Genomic DNA, 18,712 nt, shown 5'->3' with positions numbered 1-18,712 from the left:
CCAAAGTAGTTCAATAAATTGTATGACGACTATATATATATATTTTTGTTAATAAGGCATTAGCGTAACAAACACAATAGAATTAGTTAATCTGGCCAGAAGAAGAAATTTGATGTTCAGATCGAAATCAGGTGCCGATGGACGGTTATGACTGAGTGGGCTAGCGGAGCTGCAATGGACTGCGATGCAGAGGATCGTATCAAGTCAACCCAAGGACCCCGAAAGCCGCTTTATAAACTGCCAATTCAGTCCACCTGCTTTCACCTTCTCCACCGTCTCTCTCTCTCTTTCTCCGTGAATCGAATCACACGCAGCGATTCATTTTGCTCCACGGTTTTCGAATCTGATCGAGAACTCTCGATAATTTCCGTCTGAGAGATTAGAGATGGCTTCGTACTATGCCGGGCTCTTTGGAAACGAGGAGCCACACTTCCTTGAATCATGTTCTCTCTGCCGCAAGCCCCTTGGTCTTAAGTCCGACATCTACATGTACAGGTACTGCTTCTTTGTCCTTGATCCGACAAGCTTAGACTCCAAAATCGAATTCTGGGACATGGGTTTTGCGAGCTCGGTCTGTTTTCCCTTAATCACATGGAAAATCTGGGAAACTGGTTTAAAGTTCTTGCCTTTTTTTAAAAAAATATCTCCAGTCCGGGAAGGAGAAGGGTTAGAGTTGTTTATGGTGATGATTTTTCCTGATGGGTGGTTTTGGGATGTGAATTTTGCAGAGGCGACACGGCGTTTTGTAGCGAAGACTGCAGACAGGAACAGATAGAGTCAGATGAAGCCAAGGAGAGGAGCAGGAAGAAATCTGCCAGATCTCTCCGGAAATCGGCGGAATCCAAAGATTCAGCTTCCGGCAAAAACGTACGGACAGGAACTCTCGTGGTGGCCTGAGTTATGTTATATACATACATATATCAAGAAGCAACACTTCCTCCTCGAAGCTTTATGGTTGTCTGTCTGCAAAAGTTTTGTTTTTTAATCTTTTTTTCCCTTTCTGAATCGTTTTGGGATCTAAATGGGTGGGGAAGTAGCAGCACTCGGAGAATCTGACTGATATCCGATATGAGAGCTTCTAGATTTTCTCTCTGTATATTGATATGGAGCTTGAGAAATCAAGAGAGGTCGATGGAGATGCCAAATCGTTGGCTCTGAAAGTTCTCTCTCTCTCTCTCTCTCTCTCTCTCTCTCTCTCTCTCTGTTAAAAGTGAGTTTTTATCTTGCGATGAAACGTTTCTCGATCCACATATGATCGAAGAAGAGTGACAAAAAATCACCAAGAACAACCATAAAAGAAGGCGTTTTCCCTTGGATTCGAGTTCAGAACTTTGGTCATTAGCTAATATTGTCGCGTGTATTATTTCCAAGCTGTCGTTCTAGTGAATCCAGACACTTCTGTACAATTCTCGGCCAGTTCCGATCTTGTCGGAGAACTCTATGATTTTTCTCGGCTTCCAGTTTTGCGTCGTCTCAATGATCGGAGTCGCAATTCTCCGTCGGGAGTTTTCTATCATTTTTTTTTTCTCTCTCGCGTATATTATGCTTTCATCATAAGGCGGAGCGATTTTGTTGGGATTTCTCCAAGGACGTCTAATGTAAAAAAAAAAACACAACCTTTTTATTTAGTCCGTAATTAATTTTTGACGTGGTAACCAATCGTTTCTTTTATAATTAGATTAATTAATTAAAGCTTGGAGCGGCTATAATTCTCTGGTAAGTTAGTCTTGGGCTTTTGCAGTATGGGCCTAATAGACTTTTTTTTAGATTAAATGGCCGATAATAAGCCCAATGCGAAGCCTTTTTTAGATTCTCATTTGGGCATATGAATTGGCTACGTCCACGTCATCAAGAAACTCGGGAAAATCAGTATATTGATAAAATTAATTTAAATAATAATAATAATAATAATAATTCTTAAAAGTGATAAAGGATTTGGTGGAAAAAATACATCCCTATATGAAAGCCAAATGGCTTCAAATATTTTTGCATTTGAGAAAATCTCCGCATCCGTTCGAAGCCCTACTTTTTTTCGTTGACCAAACCGAAGTTTCGGTCATTTTTAATTTGTTTCCCTATATTGCCCCTATTGCTTTCCCTTATTTACTCCACAGCCACTTCCAAGCTCACACTTTTATTTTCCTTTTCTCTCTTCGTCTATTTAGTTTTTTTTTCCCATTTCCTTTCTCTCTCTCTCTCTCTCTCTCTCTCTCTCTTCGTCCTCAGTTCATCTCCGTCCAATAAAACCCTAATTTCGTATGTGTAGCGTTTCACTCCAGCACGGAGCTGTAAAATTAAGCTTCAAAGGAGCAAATTAGGGTTCCGTATATATGTCCTATAATCAATCGAGGTCCGACAGAGGTGACACACAATACCGGAGAACTGGGCGTTTGGCCGGTTACCATCAGCAGCAGCAGCAGCGATCAGCCTCCGGCGGTTACGGTAAAGGCGGCGGAAGCGCAGCCTCCGCGCCCGCCCGTCCCTCTGCCGTCGACTCTTCAGTATCCTCTGCATCGTCGTTTTCCTCGAATCGCAGGTATTCGATTCGATGGGGTTTTGTTTTGAAATTCGAATTTAGGCCTCTGTCCGAACAATCGTGATGCGAAAATTTGAAATCTTGTGTCGTGGTTTTGTTGATTTGTTTGGCGGTGTGTCTCGTGTCTTCTTCTTGTCAGCTTTAAGAAGCCAGGCAATGTTCTAGGAGGGCAGTCTCGGGTGAATTTGTCGCCTGCTAATCATTCGGTTTCCAAGGACGCTCCTCTTCCTCCTGACTGTCAGAATGGTTCCAATGTACAGTCTCGGTCTCAGGGTATGACTTCAATAATGGGGTTTCACATTCCCTGCATTTTTGTCTCTCATTTTAAATTATTAAAACGGTCCCTTGAATCCGATGAAAGTTGGATACTTTGCTGGAGGATTCTCTTGGGCCGAGTTCTATTAGTCCAGATCTCTTACAGTGTCTGTATGATGAACCAGTTATTAGTGAAGCCACCAATCAAACCGATTCTTACTCTACCGGCAGAAGCATCCGAGCTATTCCAAAGGCTCCAACTTCTCAGTCTTCCACCGTTAATTCCAAGACCAATGAGCCGTCAGCCCCTGCTAAGGGTAGGCCTGTTTTGCATTTCTTTTTATATGTGTACAGAGCATTGTATTTGAAGAGCATAACTGAAAGTACTCGTTTCTGTTAACGTAAATGGTTGTGGTGTATTGTGGCAGCCTCCGCGGATGCATCTAAAGCATTTTCTTTCCAATTTGGATCACTTGGTCCTGACTTAATGAAGGTACACCATCTACTTCTGAATTTAGTTTGTTGTCTGCTTCTTTCTTTGCTTTCATTGGAGATCCTAGTGTGTCTTTATTTTATTCGATGCGCTTATCAGCACCTAAAGGTTCTGCTTTTATATTGATTTTGTAGATTCCTGCTCGAACTAGCTCAGCGCCACCAAATTTGGATGAGCAGAAACATGCGCAGGTCCACCTTAGTCTTTTTCTCTCTGCCATCAATGGGACTGTTTTCTACCTGGATCAGTTCCTGCTTGCTTGCATGATGATGGATAGCTTGTGTCTTACACATTTTTTTATGTTTCGAAACGCATGATGATCTTGTGTTGGTTTGGTTGATAGCCCGGCCAGTTTCTGATAGAATATTTTCTTAAAATGGGTTTTGATGGCTTTTATCTTTACTTGCAGATGCACCAAAGTTCTTTTAAGCAAGTGCCAGATCCGCCAAGTCCTGTCCTTAAGCAAGATTTACCAAATAAGGTTATGGATAATCATTCCATCAATAAAGAAGCCCATGCAACAGCTAAGGAAAAAAGGGATGTTCAGGTTGCACATGTTACCCCTCCAAGTCCGACTCAAAAGCCCACCGGCTTACCTATTCGGATGCCTTCTGTGCAGACTCCTTATCAGCATCCTCAGGTTCCTCATCCTGTGCATTTTGGTGGCCCAAATATGCATTTGCCGCCTCAGAATGTCTCTGCCACCCCATTTCAGATGCCAATGCCTATGGCATTATCTATGGGAAATACTCCACAAATTCAGCAGCAAATGTTTCTTCAAGGTCTACAATCTCACCCGATGCCTCATCAGGGTATGATGCATCAGGCACAGGGAATGGGTTTTGCAACTCCTATTGGTGCTCAGATTCATCCTCAGTTAGGTCACATGGGTGTGGGTGTGGGTGTGGGTGTGAGCCCACATCATGAGCAGCATGGAGGAAAATTTGGTGGACAACGTAAGGTCACTCCTGTCAAGATTACTCATCCTGACACACATGAGGAGCTGAGGCTTGACCGGCGAGGCGATAATTATTCAGACAGTAGATCGGTGGCTGCGATTCATCCCAATATGCCTCCAAGATCCCAGCCAGTACCATCTTTTGCTCCTCGCCCAGTTAATTATATGCAGAGCTCATATAACACCAACGCCATGTTCCCCCCTGTTTCTGTACCGCTAAACAGTAGCCCGATGACATCCAATTCCCAAGCACCAAGATTTAATTTTCCAGCTCAAGGCTCTCAGAGTGGACAAGTTGTCTATCAATCTGCTCATAGCTCATCACAACTAATCAGACCCACTGCCCCTTCTCGTAGTTCTTCTGTTTCTTCATCTGCGCCGCATGAACGCGATTCACAATATGCAATTTCATCTGGTGCACCTGCAACTGCAAAGGTAACGGTGAAGCCAGCTGCTGCTTCTGAAAAACTCGGATCACCTCAAGTAATGAGGTCATCTGGGGAAGTTAACATTTCTTATCCACAAAAGAATGTGGATTCTGGTTCTATGAGCTCTTCACAGCAAATGAAACCTGGATCTGTCTCCGGGGTATCCACCTCATTTGCTCCTCCCGCTACTTCATCTGGGGAGAATGCTCCAGTTGCAAAAACTGAAACCGGACTAGGTGAGACGGTGGATGAGTCAAACCTTATTGAAGATCACCAGAAGCAAACAGGCAAGAAGGAATCGCCTCGTCCTTCAAACGAGGTACATCATTGTGTTTTTGTTCTGTGATATTTTATATTTGTTATGTTCTGTTTACATTCTAAAGAGATTTTCTGGTGTTGCCTCCTAGGATATTGGCCAGGTTAATCAAGAACCTCAGATTTCTGATTATGGTCTACCCTCTGATCAGTTAACTTCTGAAACAATTAATCCTAAGGAAGATCCATCGCTTCCACCTACCAATGGGCTTGGGGAGGAACTGGTTGAGGAGTCTTCTACTTCTGATAATTCGGCTTCTGACAAACCATACTCAAATGTAGACAGACTTGTGGAAGATTCAACCCCTGTTTCCTCAGAGATTAGTGGTTCTCCGCTGGAGCGAATTCGTGATGCTAGAGGAATCGATGTTGGAGGTGATCTGAGTGTGACTGACAAGCACACTGAAATGTCAGAAATTTCTGTGGAACAACCCGATTCGAAATGTGTGGAACTAAGGAATGATTCAAATGAACCAATGAGCAATTGTAGCGCCCCGGGGAATGGAACTGCACATGGTGGGATGGATGGTACCTCCAGTGAATGTCCAGGTTCTGAAAAAGTTTATGTTACAGGAAATTTGAGCTCTGTGTCTTTACATTCTGCTGATACACAGTGCTCAAATGTTCCCTCCGATCACTCTTTTGAATCAAACATGACAAAAAATACTACTTCCAGAGGAAAGAAGAAGAAAAAGGAGATTCTTCAAAAAGCAGATGCTGCGGGCACAACATCTGACCTTTACATGGCTTACAAAGGGCCTGAGAAAAAGAAAGAGACAGCAGCAACACCTTCAGAGAGCAGTGATACTTCAAACCCTAGACAGGCACTTGTCCATGGACATCATGCTGTTGCTGAATCCCCCAAGGCAGTTGCACAGGTGAAAAATGAACCAGAAGACTGGGAGGATGCTGTCGATGTCTCCTCGCCAAATTTGGGATCTGCAGATTATGCTGTCAATGCAGAGAGAGGAGACGAATTCAAAGACATCTATGAGAGCATGGAAAAGAAGTACTCCCGGGACTTCCTCCTTAAGTTTGCAGATCAGTGTACTTCTCTTCCCGAGGGCTTTGAGGTCATGCCTGATATTGCAGATCTCCTGATCTGTGCTAATGTGGGTGCATCTCATCTTGGACGCGATTCTTATGGTAGCCCCGGAAAAGTTATGGATCGACAAGGAAGTGCCTCCCGATTAGATCGACGCTCTGGCAATGTGCTTGTTGATGATAGATGGATGAAGACTCCTGGTTCTTTTGGTTCAGGATATGGAGGTAATGTAGGTTTCCGACCTGGTCAAGGAGGAAACTCAGGAGTTTTAAAAAACCCGCGTGTGCAGGCACCTATAATTTCTAGAGCGATGCAATCTGTGGGTCCCATTGGAGGAATGGGTCGAAATAGTCCCGAGTCTGCTGAAAGGTGGCAACGTGCTGCTAATTTCCAGCAAAAAGGTTTGATTCCTTCTCCGCATACTCCGCTACAGGTGATGCACAGAGCAGAGAAGAAATATGAAGTTGGTAAAGTGGCTGATGAAGAAGAGGCCAAGCAAAGACAGTTGAAGGGCATCTTAAACAAGCTGACCCCTCAAAACTTTGAAAAACTGTTTGAGCAAGTGAAAAGTGTTAACATCGAAAATATTGTTACACTAAAGGGTGTCATTTCACAGATATTTGACAAAGCCTTAATGGAGCCTACTTTCTGTGAGATGTATGCAGATTTCTGCCAGCAACTGTCGAGTAAGTTGCCTGATTTTACTGAGAATGGCGAAAAGATTACCTTCAAAAGATTGCTTCTTAACAAATGCCAAGAAGAATTTGAGAGGGGGGAAAGAGAAGAAGATGAAGCTAGCAGAGCTGAAGAAGGAGAAGTAAAACAAACAAGCGTGGAAAGAGAAGAAAAGAGACTTAAGGCTCGACGGAGAATGCTGGGTAACATTAGACTTATCGGTGAATTGTACAAGAAAAGGATGTTGACTGAGAAAATCATGCATGAATGCATCAAGGAGTTGCTCGGGTATTCTGAGGATCCCGATGAGGAGAATATTGAGGCTCTGTGTAAATTAATGAGCACGATAGGAGAGATGATTGACCAGCCCAAAGCAAAGGCATTAATAGATGCTTACTTTGGGAAAATGACAATGCTGTCTAACAAACAAGAACTGTCTTCCAGAATGAGGTTCATGTTGAAGGATTCCATTGATCTGAGAAAGAACAAATGGCAGCAAAGAAGGAAAGTCGAGGGCCCAAAGAAAATTGAGGAAGTGCACAGAGATGCTGCTCAAGAACGTCACACTCAAACTAGCAGGCTTACACGTGGGCCCATCAGTTCTTCAATGAGAAAGGGTCCTTCCGACTTTGGTCCAAGAGGAGGCATGCTGGCATCTCCTGGTGCTCAAATAGGTAACTATCATGGGTTACCTCAAGGCCGTGGTTTTGGTAATCAGGATGCTCGGTTTGAGGAGAGAACACTTTATGACGGCAGGACAGTTCCAATGCCTCAAAGGACATTAGGTGGGGAGTCTATTACATTGGGTCCCCAAGGTGGTCTTGGTCAAGGAATGTCCTTTAGAAGACCAGCGGTAGCGTCATCAAGTGCTTCACAGTCTGATATATCTCCGACCAGTGGAGATTTGAGCCGAGCACCTGCTGGTTTGAATGGTTTTGGCCCACATAGACCTGCAAGTCCTGCTGCTTATGGAAGATCTAGGTCAAGTTCTCAAGAGCAGGGCCCTAGTCATGGTATTAGGGACTCTGCAGGTCCTGCTCTTGATTCTGATCTGTCTTTAGGAGCTTCATCCGGTATGCGTAGACAAGATGTATCTTCAACTGAAAACGTTTTGTCAGAGGAACGCCTACATGATATGTCTATGGCAGCAATTAAGGAATTTTACAGGTAAATCTCTTCTTTCCAGCTCTCCATTTGTTTTGTTTGTCTCAGAGTTGTTTGATACTGCTGCATCTAATAGTATGTCAGACTCTGACAACCTGAGGTCGTAATTGCAAGAACTTATGTCTCATTCATCTGCAGGTTAATGTCTTTCTATTGCCAATATGTCCACCTGAGATTGTGGATTTTTTTCATTACTGAGATTTTGCATGTTTTGATCCTATTTTGAAAAATTGTGGTCACTGCTTCGTAATACTGACTTTATATCTAAACTTGTCCACTTACATAGACGCTCTTATTTAGTATCAATCAAGATGTTATATGAGGACTGTTTTATCATGTGCAGTGCCCGAGATGAGAAGGAGGTTGGTTTATGCATCACAGACCTAAACTCGCCCGGCTTTCACCCAACAATGATTTCTCTCTGGGTTACTGATTCATTCGAGAGAAAGGATATGGAAAGGGATCTTTTAGCTAAGCTCCTCATTAATCTTGTGAAATCTCCTGATGGCACCATAAGTGAAGGCCAATTGGTGAAAGGGTATGCAAAAGATTGACACCTTGACACCTGAGTGCCCTTGTCACTCAATTGTACCTTTTTCCCCGACCCACATTTCTTAAATCGTGCCACCAATTGTCTCAGGTTTGAATCTGTTCTGACAACTCTCGAGGATGCTGTCAATGATGCTCCCAGAGCAGCAGAGTTTCTCGGGAGAATCTTGGGCAAGGTCGTGACTGAGAAGGTAGTCCCCTTGGCAGAGATTGGGCGGTTGATACAAGAGGGAGGGGAGGAGCCAGGAAGCATAGTAGAGCTCGGGCTAGGAGGCGATGTCATCGGGAGTGCCATGGAGACAATAAAATCCGAGACGGGTGAGGCTGCGTTCGATGAGATACGTCGAAATTCGGGTTTGCGGCTCGAGGAATTCAAACCAAGGGAGCCAAACCGGTCGAAGATATTAGACAAGTTTACTTAGTGAAAGAGCACTGTGATCAAATTGTGAGGGGATATTGCTTCTTGTCTCTAGCGCTTCACTCATTTGGACAAAGGGAGGTATCTGGAGGGTTAATATTAGCAGTGTTCGCCTTCTGTTTTTTCCCCTTTTAGATTTTATTCCTTGATCACATATTAAACCTTCATGATGGAAATTTCCAAGCAAGCACAAAAGGGTTGGTTTTTCTAGCATAGTTTGATTCGTTGTAGATTGGCATTGAGGGAGATATGATAATAAACTTTGACGGTAGGGACAGGATCAGAAATGTAAGAGATCAGACCTTTGATCATTTTACGGTTTTGTTCCGAGTAACATAAGAAACTTGCCAACATTACACAAACCAAAATTTGCTGGGAAAGTAAACAAAGAAGTAAAAGAATCCAACCATCCAAAATGGAAACCACCATACAAACAATTGATTAAAATTCCCAAAGGGAAAGAATTCTTAACATCCAACCACCTTTTTTTAGTTATTCTCCAACAAACAAGCAGTTGAACAGTTTGTGGGCAATTCCGAGCTTCCATCAGGAACTCAACCTCATGTTCTTCCTAGTTCTCATCCTTGAATCACGTGGCGTGTTCCACTCGAATCAGTGTGATTGTCTATGCAGAAGAAGGTCGAGCCACCAACTGTATGATCATGGCTGGCCAGAATATCATCATGATTTGTGTACCTTGAAGCCGAAAATTCTAGGGACATAGTTCTGTGATGGCTTTTGAGGCTTTAGGTTCCCATATGTCATCAGGAACAAGTTTGGAAAAGTTGTTCCAAAGTAGGCTCCATCAATGTCTACAAAAAAAACTACTTAAGGAACCACTCAGCCAAACTCTCGTGTCCTACAAAGATTATGCACAGTCATGCCACCACAAAGATGAATATGCTTTTCCTTAATGCGGTATTCTGCAACTGTATCTATGTGACATGCAGAAGTTGCAGAGAGCATATAATGTTTGATGAACTCAGCCTTTCACTGGATCAAATGCAAACGAAGCAACAGGTTTCACCAACATGAACAAGATAACAGATGCCAGATTGCTGCAAAATCTGAGAAAAAGGATACTGCCTTGGTACTTGGATCGCGGGTAGTATATGTCTTCGCATTTCGGGCAATATATCTTCACGGTGCTTGATCTCGGGATATCAGACTGCCCGACTGGAAGGCACGACTGTCCACAGCAGTAAACACGCGGGCATCTCCCGAAATCATAGTTCTTATACTTCTCTAACTGGAGAGATTAGCAAATAAGTGGTTAACAACAGAGAACCGCATACCACTAAACAGAGTAATGAGAACAGCCGAAGAAAAAACTGGCTGCTTAGTAGTTGGAAGCAGTCTACCATGGCAGCCATTCCCTTGGTGGTCAGAATGTAGCGGACATGAATAAGACCATACAACATCTCAGCGGCGGATTCCACCATCTCATTCTGTTCTTCCGTAAACATATCACCTAAGGATAACGCAGTTCACAGCACCCGATAAATCTCAGCGAGATAAACTCATTTCTCTTGCATTATACAGAGTGAGAGAGTGGAGGGAGAGAGAGAGAGAGAGTACCGTTCGATGACTCAACATCAAGTATGAGATCAAGAGCGTAATCATAGTAGGGGACTTGGCTACTCAAGCCGCATAGGTTGAAGTCATCCTGTATGTAATCTTCATCGACTTCACAGAAAAACTCATTCCCTCGCAAGTTGCAGAACCACGAGATCCACGACGTATCATCTCCGTCGGAACCGCTAACATCCGATCCTTCGCTATCAGTCTCCGATCCCACTTCAAATCAACGCAACAACAAATCAATCAGAACTTTAAACAAGGAATTCAAAACACCAGTTTCTACTACAGAGTGAGAAGGAACAGTTGCGAATCGACAAACAAACCATCGGGTGAGCGAGAATGGCGGTGATCGGGCGGCTGAGATTTAGCAGTGGAAGTGGAAGGGAAGGAGAAATGATCCTTATCTTTAGAGGCGAAAACCCTGGATGTGGATGGTGAAGATTTCTCGAGGTGCTTGTCGAGAGCATCATTGATCCGTTTCCGATCAAGAGCGCCGCCGAGGATCTCCGATCTCGACGACCCTCCGCCTCCGCCTCGGTCCTTGTACATTAGTCGATTCCCCAGGAAGGAAAGTATGAAAATTTTAAGATTAGATTCACAAAGTCTCTGACTTTCTGCGCGTGAATTGGTGGGAGAAAGGAGAAAGACGGAGAAAGCTAGGGTTTTTTTTATATCCTTTCCTCTTTCTTTTTCTTTTTTTTGATTGGTTCCCTGTGTTTTCTTCTCTGTTAGCTGCTGTTTTGTTCTCCTTTTCCAATTTTTAAATTATTTATTGAAATGGAGCCCATTGGGCTAAAATTGGGCCTAAGCATGTTGGCCCTGTTATTCCGGAAATGAAGTAATCTTTTTCCAATTAAAAAAAATCATAATATTATCATCCTAGGAAGGAAGAAAATCTAAACATTTTCTGTTTTTGGTTTCTTTTGGGGTAAGATAATGGTAATAATGGAATCACCTTTGCCTTCTTGTTAATGATGGCGTTTGGTGATCATATGCAATTTGCTTAGGAATTTATGGGAAATGGCCTCACCAGCAGGGAAAAAAATTAAGGGTAGGGTACCTCACGTCTAAATTTCAAAGGAAAGAAATGGGTAAAGCAAAACTCTACTCAAAAATGGAAATAACAAACCCACCAAAAAGATTTAGGCTTTTGGCTTTTGCCTCTCTGACAGCTCAAATTAAAGTTCGAGGAGTGCTGAGTGACAGTGCTCTTTCCTTTTTCCCTCTTTCAAAAATTTTGCTCCTCTTCTCCTTCTTCATCCCTCTGTCCACACCATAACAGAAACAGAGAGAGAGAGAGAGAGCGAGAAGCAAAGGTTTGAGCTTTACCAAGTGGGATGACCACCACAACAACAGCTTCAGTGGCTGCAACAGCAGCAACGAGGTTCATAAAGTGTGTCACTGTTGGAGATGGAGCTGTTGGGAAGACATGCCTTCTCATCTCTTACACCAGCAACACTTTCCCCACTGTCTGCATCGTTTTCTTACACGCTTCAGTTTCTTGTTTTTCTTTTCGTAATTTCTATGACTGTTTTTGTGATGGTCATGGCTTTCTGGGTTTGATGGTTGGTGCCTTTCTGTACTACAGGATTATGTTCCCACTGTGTTCGACAATTTCAGCGCAAATGTTTCGGTCGATGGGCAAACTGTCAATTTGGGCCTCTGGGACACCGCCGGTATGCCATTCTTTGTTAATCTTTTTTGGTTAAACATTCTTTGTTAATCTTGTTCATCAAAGTTTTGATCTTTTTCTCTCTGAATAGTAGATAGAGATTCTCAGCAATGCAAAAGTGATGAGCTTTACTCCAAAATTAGGGGAATTGTGTTGATACTGTAGATTCTGAGCAACTGAAATGGGTTATAGCTGTCGGGCTTTCAACCTTGATATCTACACTTCACCCCCTAATTATCTGCTATTGTAAAGGTTTTGCCTTGGTTGGTTCTTGACTGTCATTTGCTGGAATGAGATTATCCAGAATTCATCCGATTGAGTCTTCTCTGTTGATTTCTGGTGCTTGTTCAGAGGTTTCAGGGTTTGATCCAATTGGTAGTGGTTGATGTATAATGCAGGACAAGAAGATTACAATAGACTGAGACCTCTGAGTTACAGAGGAGCAGATGTGTTCATTCTTGCTTTCTCCCTCATCAGCAGGCCTAGCTTTGAGAACATTGCCAAAAAGGTTAAAAGACTTTCTTTCTCTTCATCATGGTTCATGACTGATGTTTGCAACAGCTAATTCCTCCTCATCTTCCCTTTTGTCTCGTGGATGCCTTAATCTGCTTTGCTTTCCGCTCCTCTTTTGCAGTGGGTCCCCGAGCTGAGACATTACGCTCCATCAGTGCCCATTGTTCTCGTGGGGACGAAATTAGGTGAAAAAAGAAATCTTTCTCTTGCCATTTCAGATCTTGGTTACAACATTGCTTCCTGGTGAAGTTATCAGTCTCTCTAAACGCTTGGCTTACTAGTAACTACGTGTCGGGTTTGGACCATAATGAAATTGAAGTAGGAGACCCCCCCCCCCCCTTGCCTATCCCTCTTGCATTCTGGTTTACTCAAACATGTGTACATGGATGCATGTTTGTGCAGTGATCAACCTTAGTTTTTCAGACAGAAGCATGCTATTACCAGTAAACATAAAACGAAACCTCTTGGGTTGCAGATCTCAGAGAAGACAAACAGTTCCTAATGAGCTATCCAGGAGCTTGCACGATCTCTACAGAACAGGTACCATAGCGTTGATTCTTCCCGAGATATTATAATTCATGCTCACCATTCATAAACTAGATGTGTTTTCCTTCAATGTTATAAAACTCTCTGAGAGTTGCAAGTGAGATGAGATCAACCGCAACAACACAGGACCAATTTCCACTTGACGCTGAATGTTTTTCTGACACCACTCTCCATCTTTCAGGGTCAGGAACTAAGGAAGCAGATAGGAGCATTGGCATATGTTGAATGCAGCTCGAAAACACAACAGGTCGGTCTCCTCATCTCATCCCTCATCACCCCTATCAGATTTTCTTTAGCTGAATGGATAGGATGATGATAATCTCTTTGGCATTGCAGAGCGTGAAAGCAGTTTTCGATGCAGCTATAAAAGTAGTACTCCACCCTTCAAAGCCAAAGAAACAGAAGAGAAGGCAAGGAGGATTCTGTGGTGTTCTTTGATCGAATTCCACTTATCAACCCCTCTGAACAAACGTCTGAGTTACAATTCGATCTGGGTTTCCCTTTTCTTGATCTTCTAAGCGTGTTCTCCGCTTCTTGCGGATAAAGTCTGCAGCTTTTTTTTTTTTTTTTTTGGCCATTGGTGTCACTGTGAGGAGTTTGAAGATGGAAGTAGCAGTAGAGGGTGCTTTGTATAATTTGTAAGCCAACTCTCGTATTGTAAATGAATGCAAATGAAGTTATGCTTCTCGCTTTCCCCTTCACTTTTACATCATATGATGACGTATTAATACATGCATATACATACATGTGTATGTATATAAGAGAGAGTGTTTACATAAATGAGTGAATTGGATACATATCTGATTTTACCGAGGAAAATTTCAGTTGGTCCTTATAAATGGTAAACCGTTACCGTGGATTAAGGTTGGCACTCGAGGTTTCTACCGCCACGTTTTACACCGACTTTTCTACGTTGCCACGTCTTTTTCTTAAGTATCTTTTTCTCTTTCTTTTTCCTTTTTTTTGTGTGTGTAGAATAAGCGCTTACTGCTCCGGGGCTTTAGGGTTTCTCGCGCGATTTCATTATATCATCGTCGACCCGTTATTTTGGTCAAGCTCTTGCCTTTTTCCAATTCGATCATCGTTAGCTCGAATTTCGGATTAGGGTTGATATTTCCTGTGGTGGGTTCGTCTTTGGAACTGTAATCACTCGTAGGGTTGGTCAGATTTGGGGAAAAGACAGAGAAGATGCCGCCTAAGATTGTGAAGAGAGGGGGGGCTGCGGCGGCCGCCAGGAGGGGCGGTCGGGTTACGAGATCGACTCGGAAGGCCCTGAACCCGCCGCCTGAATCCGCCGGTGAAGAAATAGTGAAGATCGAGGAGCCTTTGGGTTCCGATGCCGTGGAGGCGAAGGAAGAGATACGTGGGGAGGAAAAATCTGTCGAGGAAGAGAGTCCTGTTGATGAGCAGACGCAATCGGATTTCCATGGCGATGCTGCGGAGGCTGAACGCGGATCGAATGCGGACGGCGATGTTTCATTGAAAAGTAAGCTTCTTTCAATCCGGTTACAAGTGGGTTATTGTTGGTTGTGGTGCTTTCGCTGTCTAAGTCGTGTCCTCTGCCCTCGTTGGTTATCACGAATCTAATTCGTACGGAGATTGATTCCTTTCGGAATGATTTTGAATACATGACCATTAAATTTTGGATGAGATGTATTTTGGTGAATCTATTTTAAATTCGGAGGAAGATAAATGTATCTTCGAGGGGTACTGAGCCTGAACAAACGTTATCTTACCTTGAATTGTCTGGGTGTTTTACTCGCCTTTTGATCGCAGAGGAGGATGAGACAAAGGATTCTATGGATGAATATGGGAAAGATGAGAGGTTGGATTTGGATGACAATGAAACAGAATATGAACCTGAAGAATATGGTGGGGAAGAGTTTGAAGAGAGAGAATTAGAACAGGAGGATGCTCATGAAGACGACGAAGAACTGGAGGAGGAGATCGAGGCTGAAGATGATGGAGGTGACCTTGCAGAGGACGAGATTGCGGATGGCCCTGAGGAGCTTGATAGTGAAGGAGATGATGAGCATATCGAGGATGAAGCCGAGCATGCTGAAACCGCTGATGTGGAAGAAGAAGAAGAACATCGAGATGTTGTCCAGGAACGGCGTAAGCGCAAGGAGTTTGAGATATTTGTTGGTGGATTGGACAAGGATGCTTCTGAGGAGGACCTAAAGAAAGTTTTTGGCCAAGTGGGTGAGGTGATGGAAGTTAGGCTTATGAAGAATTCTCAGACAAAGAAGAATAAGGGATTTGCTTTCCTGCGATTTGCATCTGTTGAACAGGCAAAACGAGCTGTGACTGAGCTTAAAAACCCAATGGTAATCTTCTACATGTTGTTATATGTCTGAGTGTTAATATGCCTTTACATATTTGTAAACCATCTTTTCTTGATGTCTGCTGCTGCAGATCAATGGTAAACAGTGTGGCGTGACTGCCAGCCAGGACAGCGACACTCTTTTCTTAGGCAACATTAGCAAGACATGGACTATAGAAGCTGTAAGTATATGAGATTTCCGTACGTAAGTAAGTAAAACCCAAGTTCATTGTGGTTGATAATCTTGACTATTAGTTCGTTTCTGTCATTCCAGTTGAGGGAGAAGCTGAAGCACTATGGTGTTGATAATGTTGATGATATAACCTTGGTAGAGGACAACAACCATGCAGGCATGAACCGAGGGTTTGCCTTTCTGGAATTTTCATCTCGCTCTGATGCCAAGGATGCTTACAAACGCCTCCAGAAAAAAGATGTGATGTTTGGAATTGAGAAACCTGCAAAGGTTTCTTTTGCTGATTCCTTCATTGATCCGGGTGATAAGATAATGGCCCAGGTACTCATCTAACAGGGGCATTTACTTCGTTCAGTTTTCCATCCTTCCTTCTATCTTCGCACTCTGATGTTCTATATAGTGCCTTGAAGGAGTTCCATTTGGGCAGTAGATGCTTTCATTTCGCCTCTGGGATTTGTACCGTGCATAATTAAGTTTTGGGATATTGACTCCGGACTTTCTATTTTTTCCTCTTCTGTTTTTTTAGATATCAATACGTCTGTCTTCCTTAATGATAACTGACTCAATTTTCTGTTGTTTCAGGTTAAGACTATTTTCATTGATGGTCTGTCACCTTCATGGAACGAAGATCGTGTAAGGGATCTGCTGAAAAAGTATGGTAAAGTTGAAAAGATTGAGCTTGCTCGTAACATGCCGTCTGCCAAGAGGAAGGATTTTGGTTTTGTAACTTTCGATACTCATGAGGCTGCTGTGATTTGTGCGAAAGCCATCAACAATTCAGACCTAGGTGTAGGGGAAAACAAGGTATGCATCTTTGGTAAATCATCCTTCTTTGCATGCTTTTTTGTCAGTTTCTAACATACATCCTCTTCTATCAGGCAAAAGTTAGAGCAAGGCTATCTAGACCTCTTCAGCGAGGAGGTAAAGGCAGGCACATCAGCCGATCGGATCACCGCTCTAGGCATGGAAGTGGACGGGTTGGCAGGAGTTCATGGGCTCGCCCACCACCTCGTAGCCTACCATCAAGGAGTGCTAGAGGCATTGGATCTCGTGCCCTACCTCCTAGTTCAAAAAAACCTGATGGATCAAGAAGAAGACGCCCAATTGCACCTGCGCCTGCAAGAGCTAGGCCATTGCCTCCCCCTAGGTCATATGACCGAAGACCTCCTGGTATAGATTTGACCTTGGATTGTTCTTCATTAATTTTCTTTCTGAGCCTTTTGTAACTCGTATATTTATGACGTCTTCCGAATTTCTGCCAGTTCCTTCATATCCAAAGGCTAGCCTGAAGAGAGAATATGGAAGGCGTGATGATCTTCCTCCCCCAAGAAGCCGAGCTGCTGTTGACTACAGCTCCAGGCTCACACCTGAGAGGCATCTGTCATATAGGGATGATTATACAACCCGTGGTTCTGGTTATCCAGATCTGCCTAGAAGTTCTTCTCGGTCAGAAATGAGGCGGCCATTCATGGATGACCTCTACAGTCAAAGATTTGAGAGGCCTCCAAGTTACAATGAAGGACGACCACGTGGTTATGAGCCGGTTCCTGGATCAAAGCGTCCATACTCCGCAATGGTCCGTGTCTTTTCCTGTCTTTAAGTCTGATTCTTTGTTTCCTGGGTTGCCCCCAAGTTTCTGGAGTGAAACATTTCTTTGATGAGTGTTCATGTTTAGGATGACATTCCTCCTCGTTATGCTGATGCTGATGTTCGCCATTCGAGAGCCCGTTTGGAATATGATATTGGTCCACCTCAATACGGGGAAGCCTATGGGGATAGGTATGCTCTCACTGTTTGGAAACTGAAGAATTTGAAACTTGATATTTATCATATTTTCATTTTCTCGATTTAGTGTCTCATTTTCTTTTTTTTTCCTCTTTTTTTTTCACTCCTATGTTTTCTATAGGTTTGCTAGATCAAGTCTAGGGTATGGAAGCAGCAGAAGTACTATGTCTAGTCAAGACTCACGGTATGGCAGTCGACAGGGTATGGGTTATGGAGGAGGTATGTTCTGGTAACTTAACATTTAACAATTTTTCATGAGATGCAAATATTCTTGGTTTATTTGTCAAGCTGCAACCTTCTATGGCTTTCAGGTTCTTACAGTGGTGGTGATAGTGGAGGAATGTACTCATCAAGCTATGGTGGCGATTACATATCTAGAAGGGATGTATGTGCTGCAGACCCTTCTATTTCTTATTCTTGAAGCTTTCGGAATCTAAACCATTCTATTCTTGTATGGCAGGTTGGAGGTAGCTCTTATTCATCAGTCTACTCTAGCCGAGGCATGGGTGGCAGCAGTTACTCGGGCAGCGGTCCCGGGCCATACTATTAATGTAAGTTGAAGCCAAATGGTTTTTATTTTATACTTGCTTGCTCCTCTAAAGTGTTTCAGTTGCATCTTCTGTGTGTTATTATTGTCATTTTGTGATAAATGGTTTCGTGGGAAGTCTTGCATCGCTTCGTTGAGGATGTGACCTGGGAATATGGATCCAATGGTCACAAAGTGATAAACTTGTCCATGGAACAGATGTCTCATGAGAAAGGCTGCTATAGGATGTTGGCCATGCAAAGTTCATTCATCATGGTCCTTACCGGAAAGAAGCAGACTTGCCAAGGATAGCAGCCTCATGATACTGTTGAAGTCTAGTGTTCAATGGAATGTTATGGTCAAGACAAAAGAGTGGCCTATGGTTTAAGCGATACATGCCTCCTCCTGCTTTCAGCTAATCTATGGTGGTGATGGGCGAGCTTTAGTTTTGTAGAGATGGTTGTTGATGTATCTTTATGTTTAACTCCAAAGAGACTCCCAAATAATGGACAGTCCAGGAGGCGTTATCTCTATGTGAAGGACAGAGATTTAGCGTGTTTATTTGATCCATGACTTTTTACAAACGGATGGCCACAAGCCCACCTCCAATCATAATCTCTGGTTCTTTGATTTGGTTTGGCAAGGACTCAAGAGAGTTGGTGCCAATTCTCTAAATGGTAAGGTGTATGCTTTTGTGAACCTCTGTGGTAATTGCAGCCATCAAGGGAAGCTGCTGC

The 18,712-nt window shown here is 43.2% G+C and overlaps 5 protein-coding genes across 6 annotated transcripts; 4 read left to right on the top strand and 1 right to left on the bottom strand.

Moving 5' to 3' along the window:
* Positions 1–255: 255 nt before the first annotated feature.
* On the top strand, positions 256–1,321 carry LOC104802506. Its single transcript, XM_010526149.1, has 2 exons — positions 256–495; positions 729–1,321. The coding sequence occupies exons 1-2, from the start codon at positions 386–388 to the stop codon at positions 895–897; spliced, it is 279 nt and encodes a 92-aa protein (XP_010524451.1). The 5' UTR covers positions 256–385; the 3' UTR covers positions 898–1,321.
* An 856-nt stretch (positions 1,322–2,177) lies between these two features.
* LOC104802505 (eukaryotic translation initiation factor 4G-like) lies at positions 2,178–8,997 on the top strand. Its single transcript, XM_010526148.2, has 9 exons — positions 2,178–2,536; positions 2,676–2,809; positions 2,977–3,108; positions 3,220–3,284; positions 3,419–3,475; positions 3,694–4,989; positions 5,078–7,872; positions 8,213–8,407; positions 8,510–8,997. Exons 1-9 carry the CDS (start codon positions 2,331–2,333, stop codon positions 8,838–8,840), a joined length of 5,211 nt encoding a protein of 1,736 aa, XP_010524450.1. The 5' UTR covers positions 2,178–2,330; the 3' UTR covers positions 8,841–8,997.
* A 175-nt stretch (positions 8,998–9,172) lies between these two features.
* Positions 9,173–11,126, bottom strand: LOC104802504 (putative casein kinase II subunit beta-4). Its single transcript, XM_010526147.1, has 5 exons — positions 10,741–11,126; positions 10,415–10,633; positions 10,198–10,307; positions 9,920–10,085; positions 9,173–9,648 (listed from the first exon to the last, which is right to left on the bottom strand). The coding sequence occupies exons 1-5, from the start codon at positions 10,964–10,966 to the stop codon at positions 9,518–9,520; spliced, it is 852 nt and encodes a 283-aa protein (XP_010524449.1). The 5' UTR covers positions 10,967–11,126; the 3' UTR covers positions 9,173–9,517.
* Positions 11,127–11,575: 449 nt separating this feature from the next.
* LOC104802503 (rac-like GTP-binding protein RAC1) lies at positions 11,576–13,849 on the top strand. 2 transcript variants are annotated; one of them, XM_010526145.2, is made up of 7 exons: positions 11,576–11,886; positions 12,006–12,093; positions 12,488–12,597; positions 12,724–12,787; positions 13,005–13,142; positions 13,330–13,395; positions 13,485–13,576. In XM_010526145.2, exons 1-6 carry the CDS (start codon positions 11,755–11,757, stop codon positions 13,371–13,373), a joined length of 576 nt encoding a protein of 191 aa, XP_010524447.1. In that variant the 5' UTR covers positions 11,576–11,754; the 3' UTR covers positions 13,374–13,395; positions 13,485–13,576. The 2 variants fall into 2 exon arrangements, with proteins under 2 accessions (XP_010524447.1, XP_010524446.1); XM_010526144.2 differs by having other exon boundaries at positions 11,584–11,886; positions 13,078–13,142; positions 13,485–13,849.
* Positions 13,850–14,115: 266 nt separating this feature from the next.
* On the top strand, positions 14,116–18,674 carry LOC104802502 (nucleolin). The gene is made up of 12 exons (XM_010526143.1): positions 14,116–14,634; positions 14,925–15,475; positions 15,564–15,653; positions 15,746–15,985; positions 16,247–16,468; positions 16,543–16,834; positions 16,927–17,240; positions 17,340–17,443; positions 17,571–17,668; positions 17,761–17,834; positions 17,910–18,000; positions 18,195–18,674. Exons 1-11 carry the CDS (start codon positions 14,337–14,339, stop codon positions 17,997–17,999), a joined length of 2,373 nt encoding a protein of 790 aa, XP_010524445.1. The 5' UTR covers positions 14,116–14,336; the 3' UTR covers position 18,000; positions 18,195–18,674.
* Positions 18,675–18,712: the final 38 nt, after the last annotated feature.

Source organism: Tarenaya hassleriana, unplaced genomic scaffold (assembly GCF_000463585.1).
Source record: "Tarenaya hassleriana unplaced genomic scaffold, ASM46358v1 Cleome8, whole genome shotgun sequence".
Taxonomy (NCBI): domain Eukaryota; kingdom Viridiplantae; phylum Streptophyta; class Magnoliopsida; order Brassicales; family Cleomaceae; genus Tarenaya; species Tarenaya hassleriana.
The sequence above is the reverse complement of the archived record's forward strand: the minus strand, read 5'-3'. Positions and strand labels throughout refer to the sequence as shown.

Bases quoted from the DNA above. Each gene is read 5' to 3' on its own strand.
- LOC104802506 (XM_010526149.1), top strand. From the start codon at position 386: ATGGCTTCGTACTATGCCGGGCTCTTTGGAAACGAGGAGCCACACTTC. The intron at 496-728 runs GTACTGCTTCTT...TGAATTTTGCAG, and splicing joins TCCGACATCTACATGTACAG to AGGCGACACGGCGTTTTGTA.
- LOC104802505 (XM_010526148.2), top strand. From the start codon at position 2,331: ATGTCCTATAATCAATCGAGGTCCGACAGAGGTGACACACAATACCGG. The intron at 2,537-2,675 runs GTATTCGATTCG...TCTTCTTGTCAG, and splicing joins TCGTTTTCCTCGAATCGCAG to CTTTAAGAAGCCAGGCAATG. The intron at 3,109-3,219 runs GTAGGCCTGTTT...GTATTGTGGCAG, and splicing joins GCCGTCAGCCCCTGCTAAGG to CCTCCGCGGATGCATCTAAA.
- LOC104802504 (XM_010526147.1), bottom strand. From the start codon at position 10,966: ATGTACAAGGACCGAGGCGGAGGCGGAGGGTCGTCGAGATCGGAGATC. The intron at 10,308-10,414 runs GTACTCTCTCTC...CGTTATCCTTAG, and splicing joins TGATGTTGAGTCATCGAACG to GTGATATGTTTACGGAAGAA. The intron at 10,086-10,197 runs GTAGACTGCTTC...TAATCTCTCCAG, and splicing joins CCAAGGGAATGGCTGCCATG to TTAGAGAAGTATAAGAACTA.
- LOC104802503 (XM_010526144.2), top strand. From the start codon at position 11,755: ATGACCACCACAACAACAGCTTCAGTGGCTGCAACAGCAGCAACGAGG. The intron at 12,598-12,723 runs GTTAAAAGACTT...CCTCTTTTGCAG, and splicing joins TTGAGAACATTGCCAAAAAG to TGGGTCCCCGAGCTGAGACA. The intron at 12,788-13,077 runs GTGAAAAAAGAA...CTTGGGTTGCAG, and splicing joins TCTCGTGGGGACGAAATTAG to ATCTCAGAGAAGACAAACAG.
- LOC104802502 (XM_010526143.1), top strand. From the start codon at position 14,337: ATGCCGCCTAAGATTGTGAAGAGAGGGGGGGCTGCGGCGGCCGCCAGG. The intron at 17,241-17,339 runs GTCCGTGTCTTT...GTTCATGTTTAG, and splicing joins AGCGTCCATACTCCGCAATG to GATGACATTCCTCCTCGTTA. The intron at 17,835-17,909 runs GTATGTGCTGCA...CTTGTATGGCAG, and splicing joins ATTACATATCTAGAAGGGAT to GTTGGAGGTAGCTCTTATTC.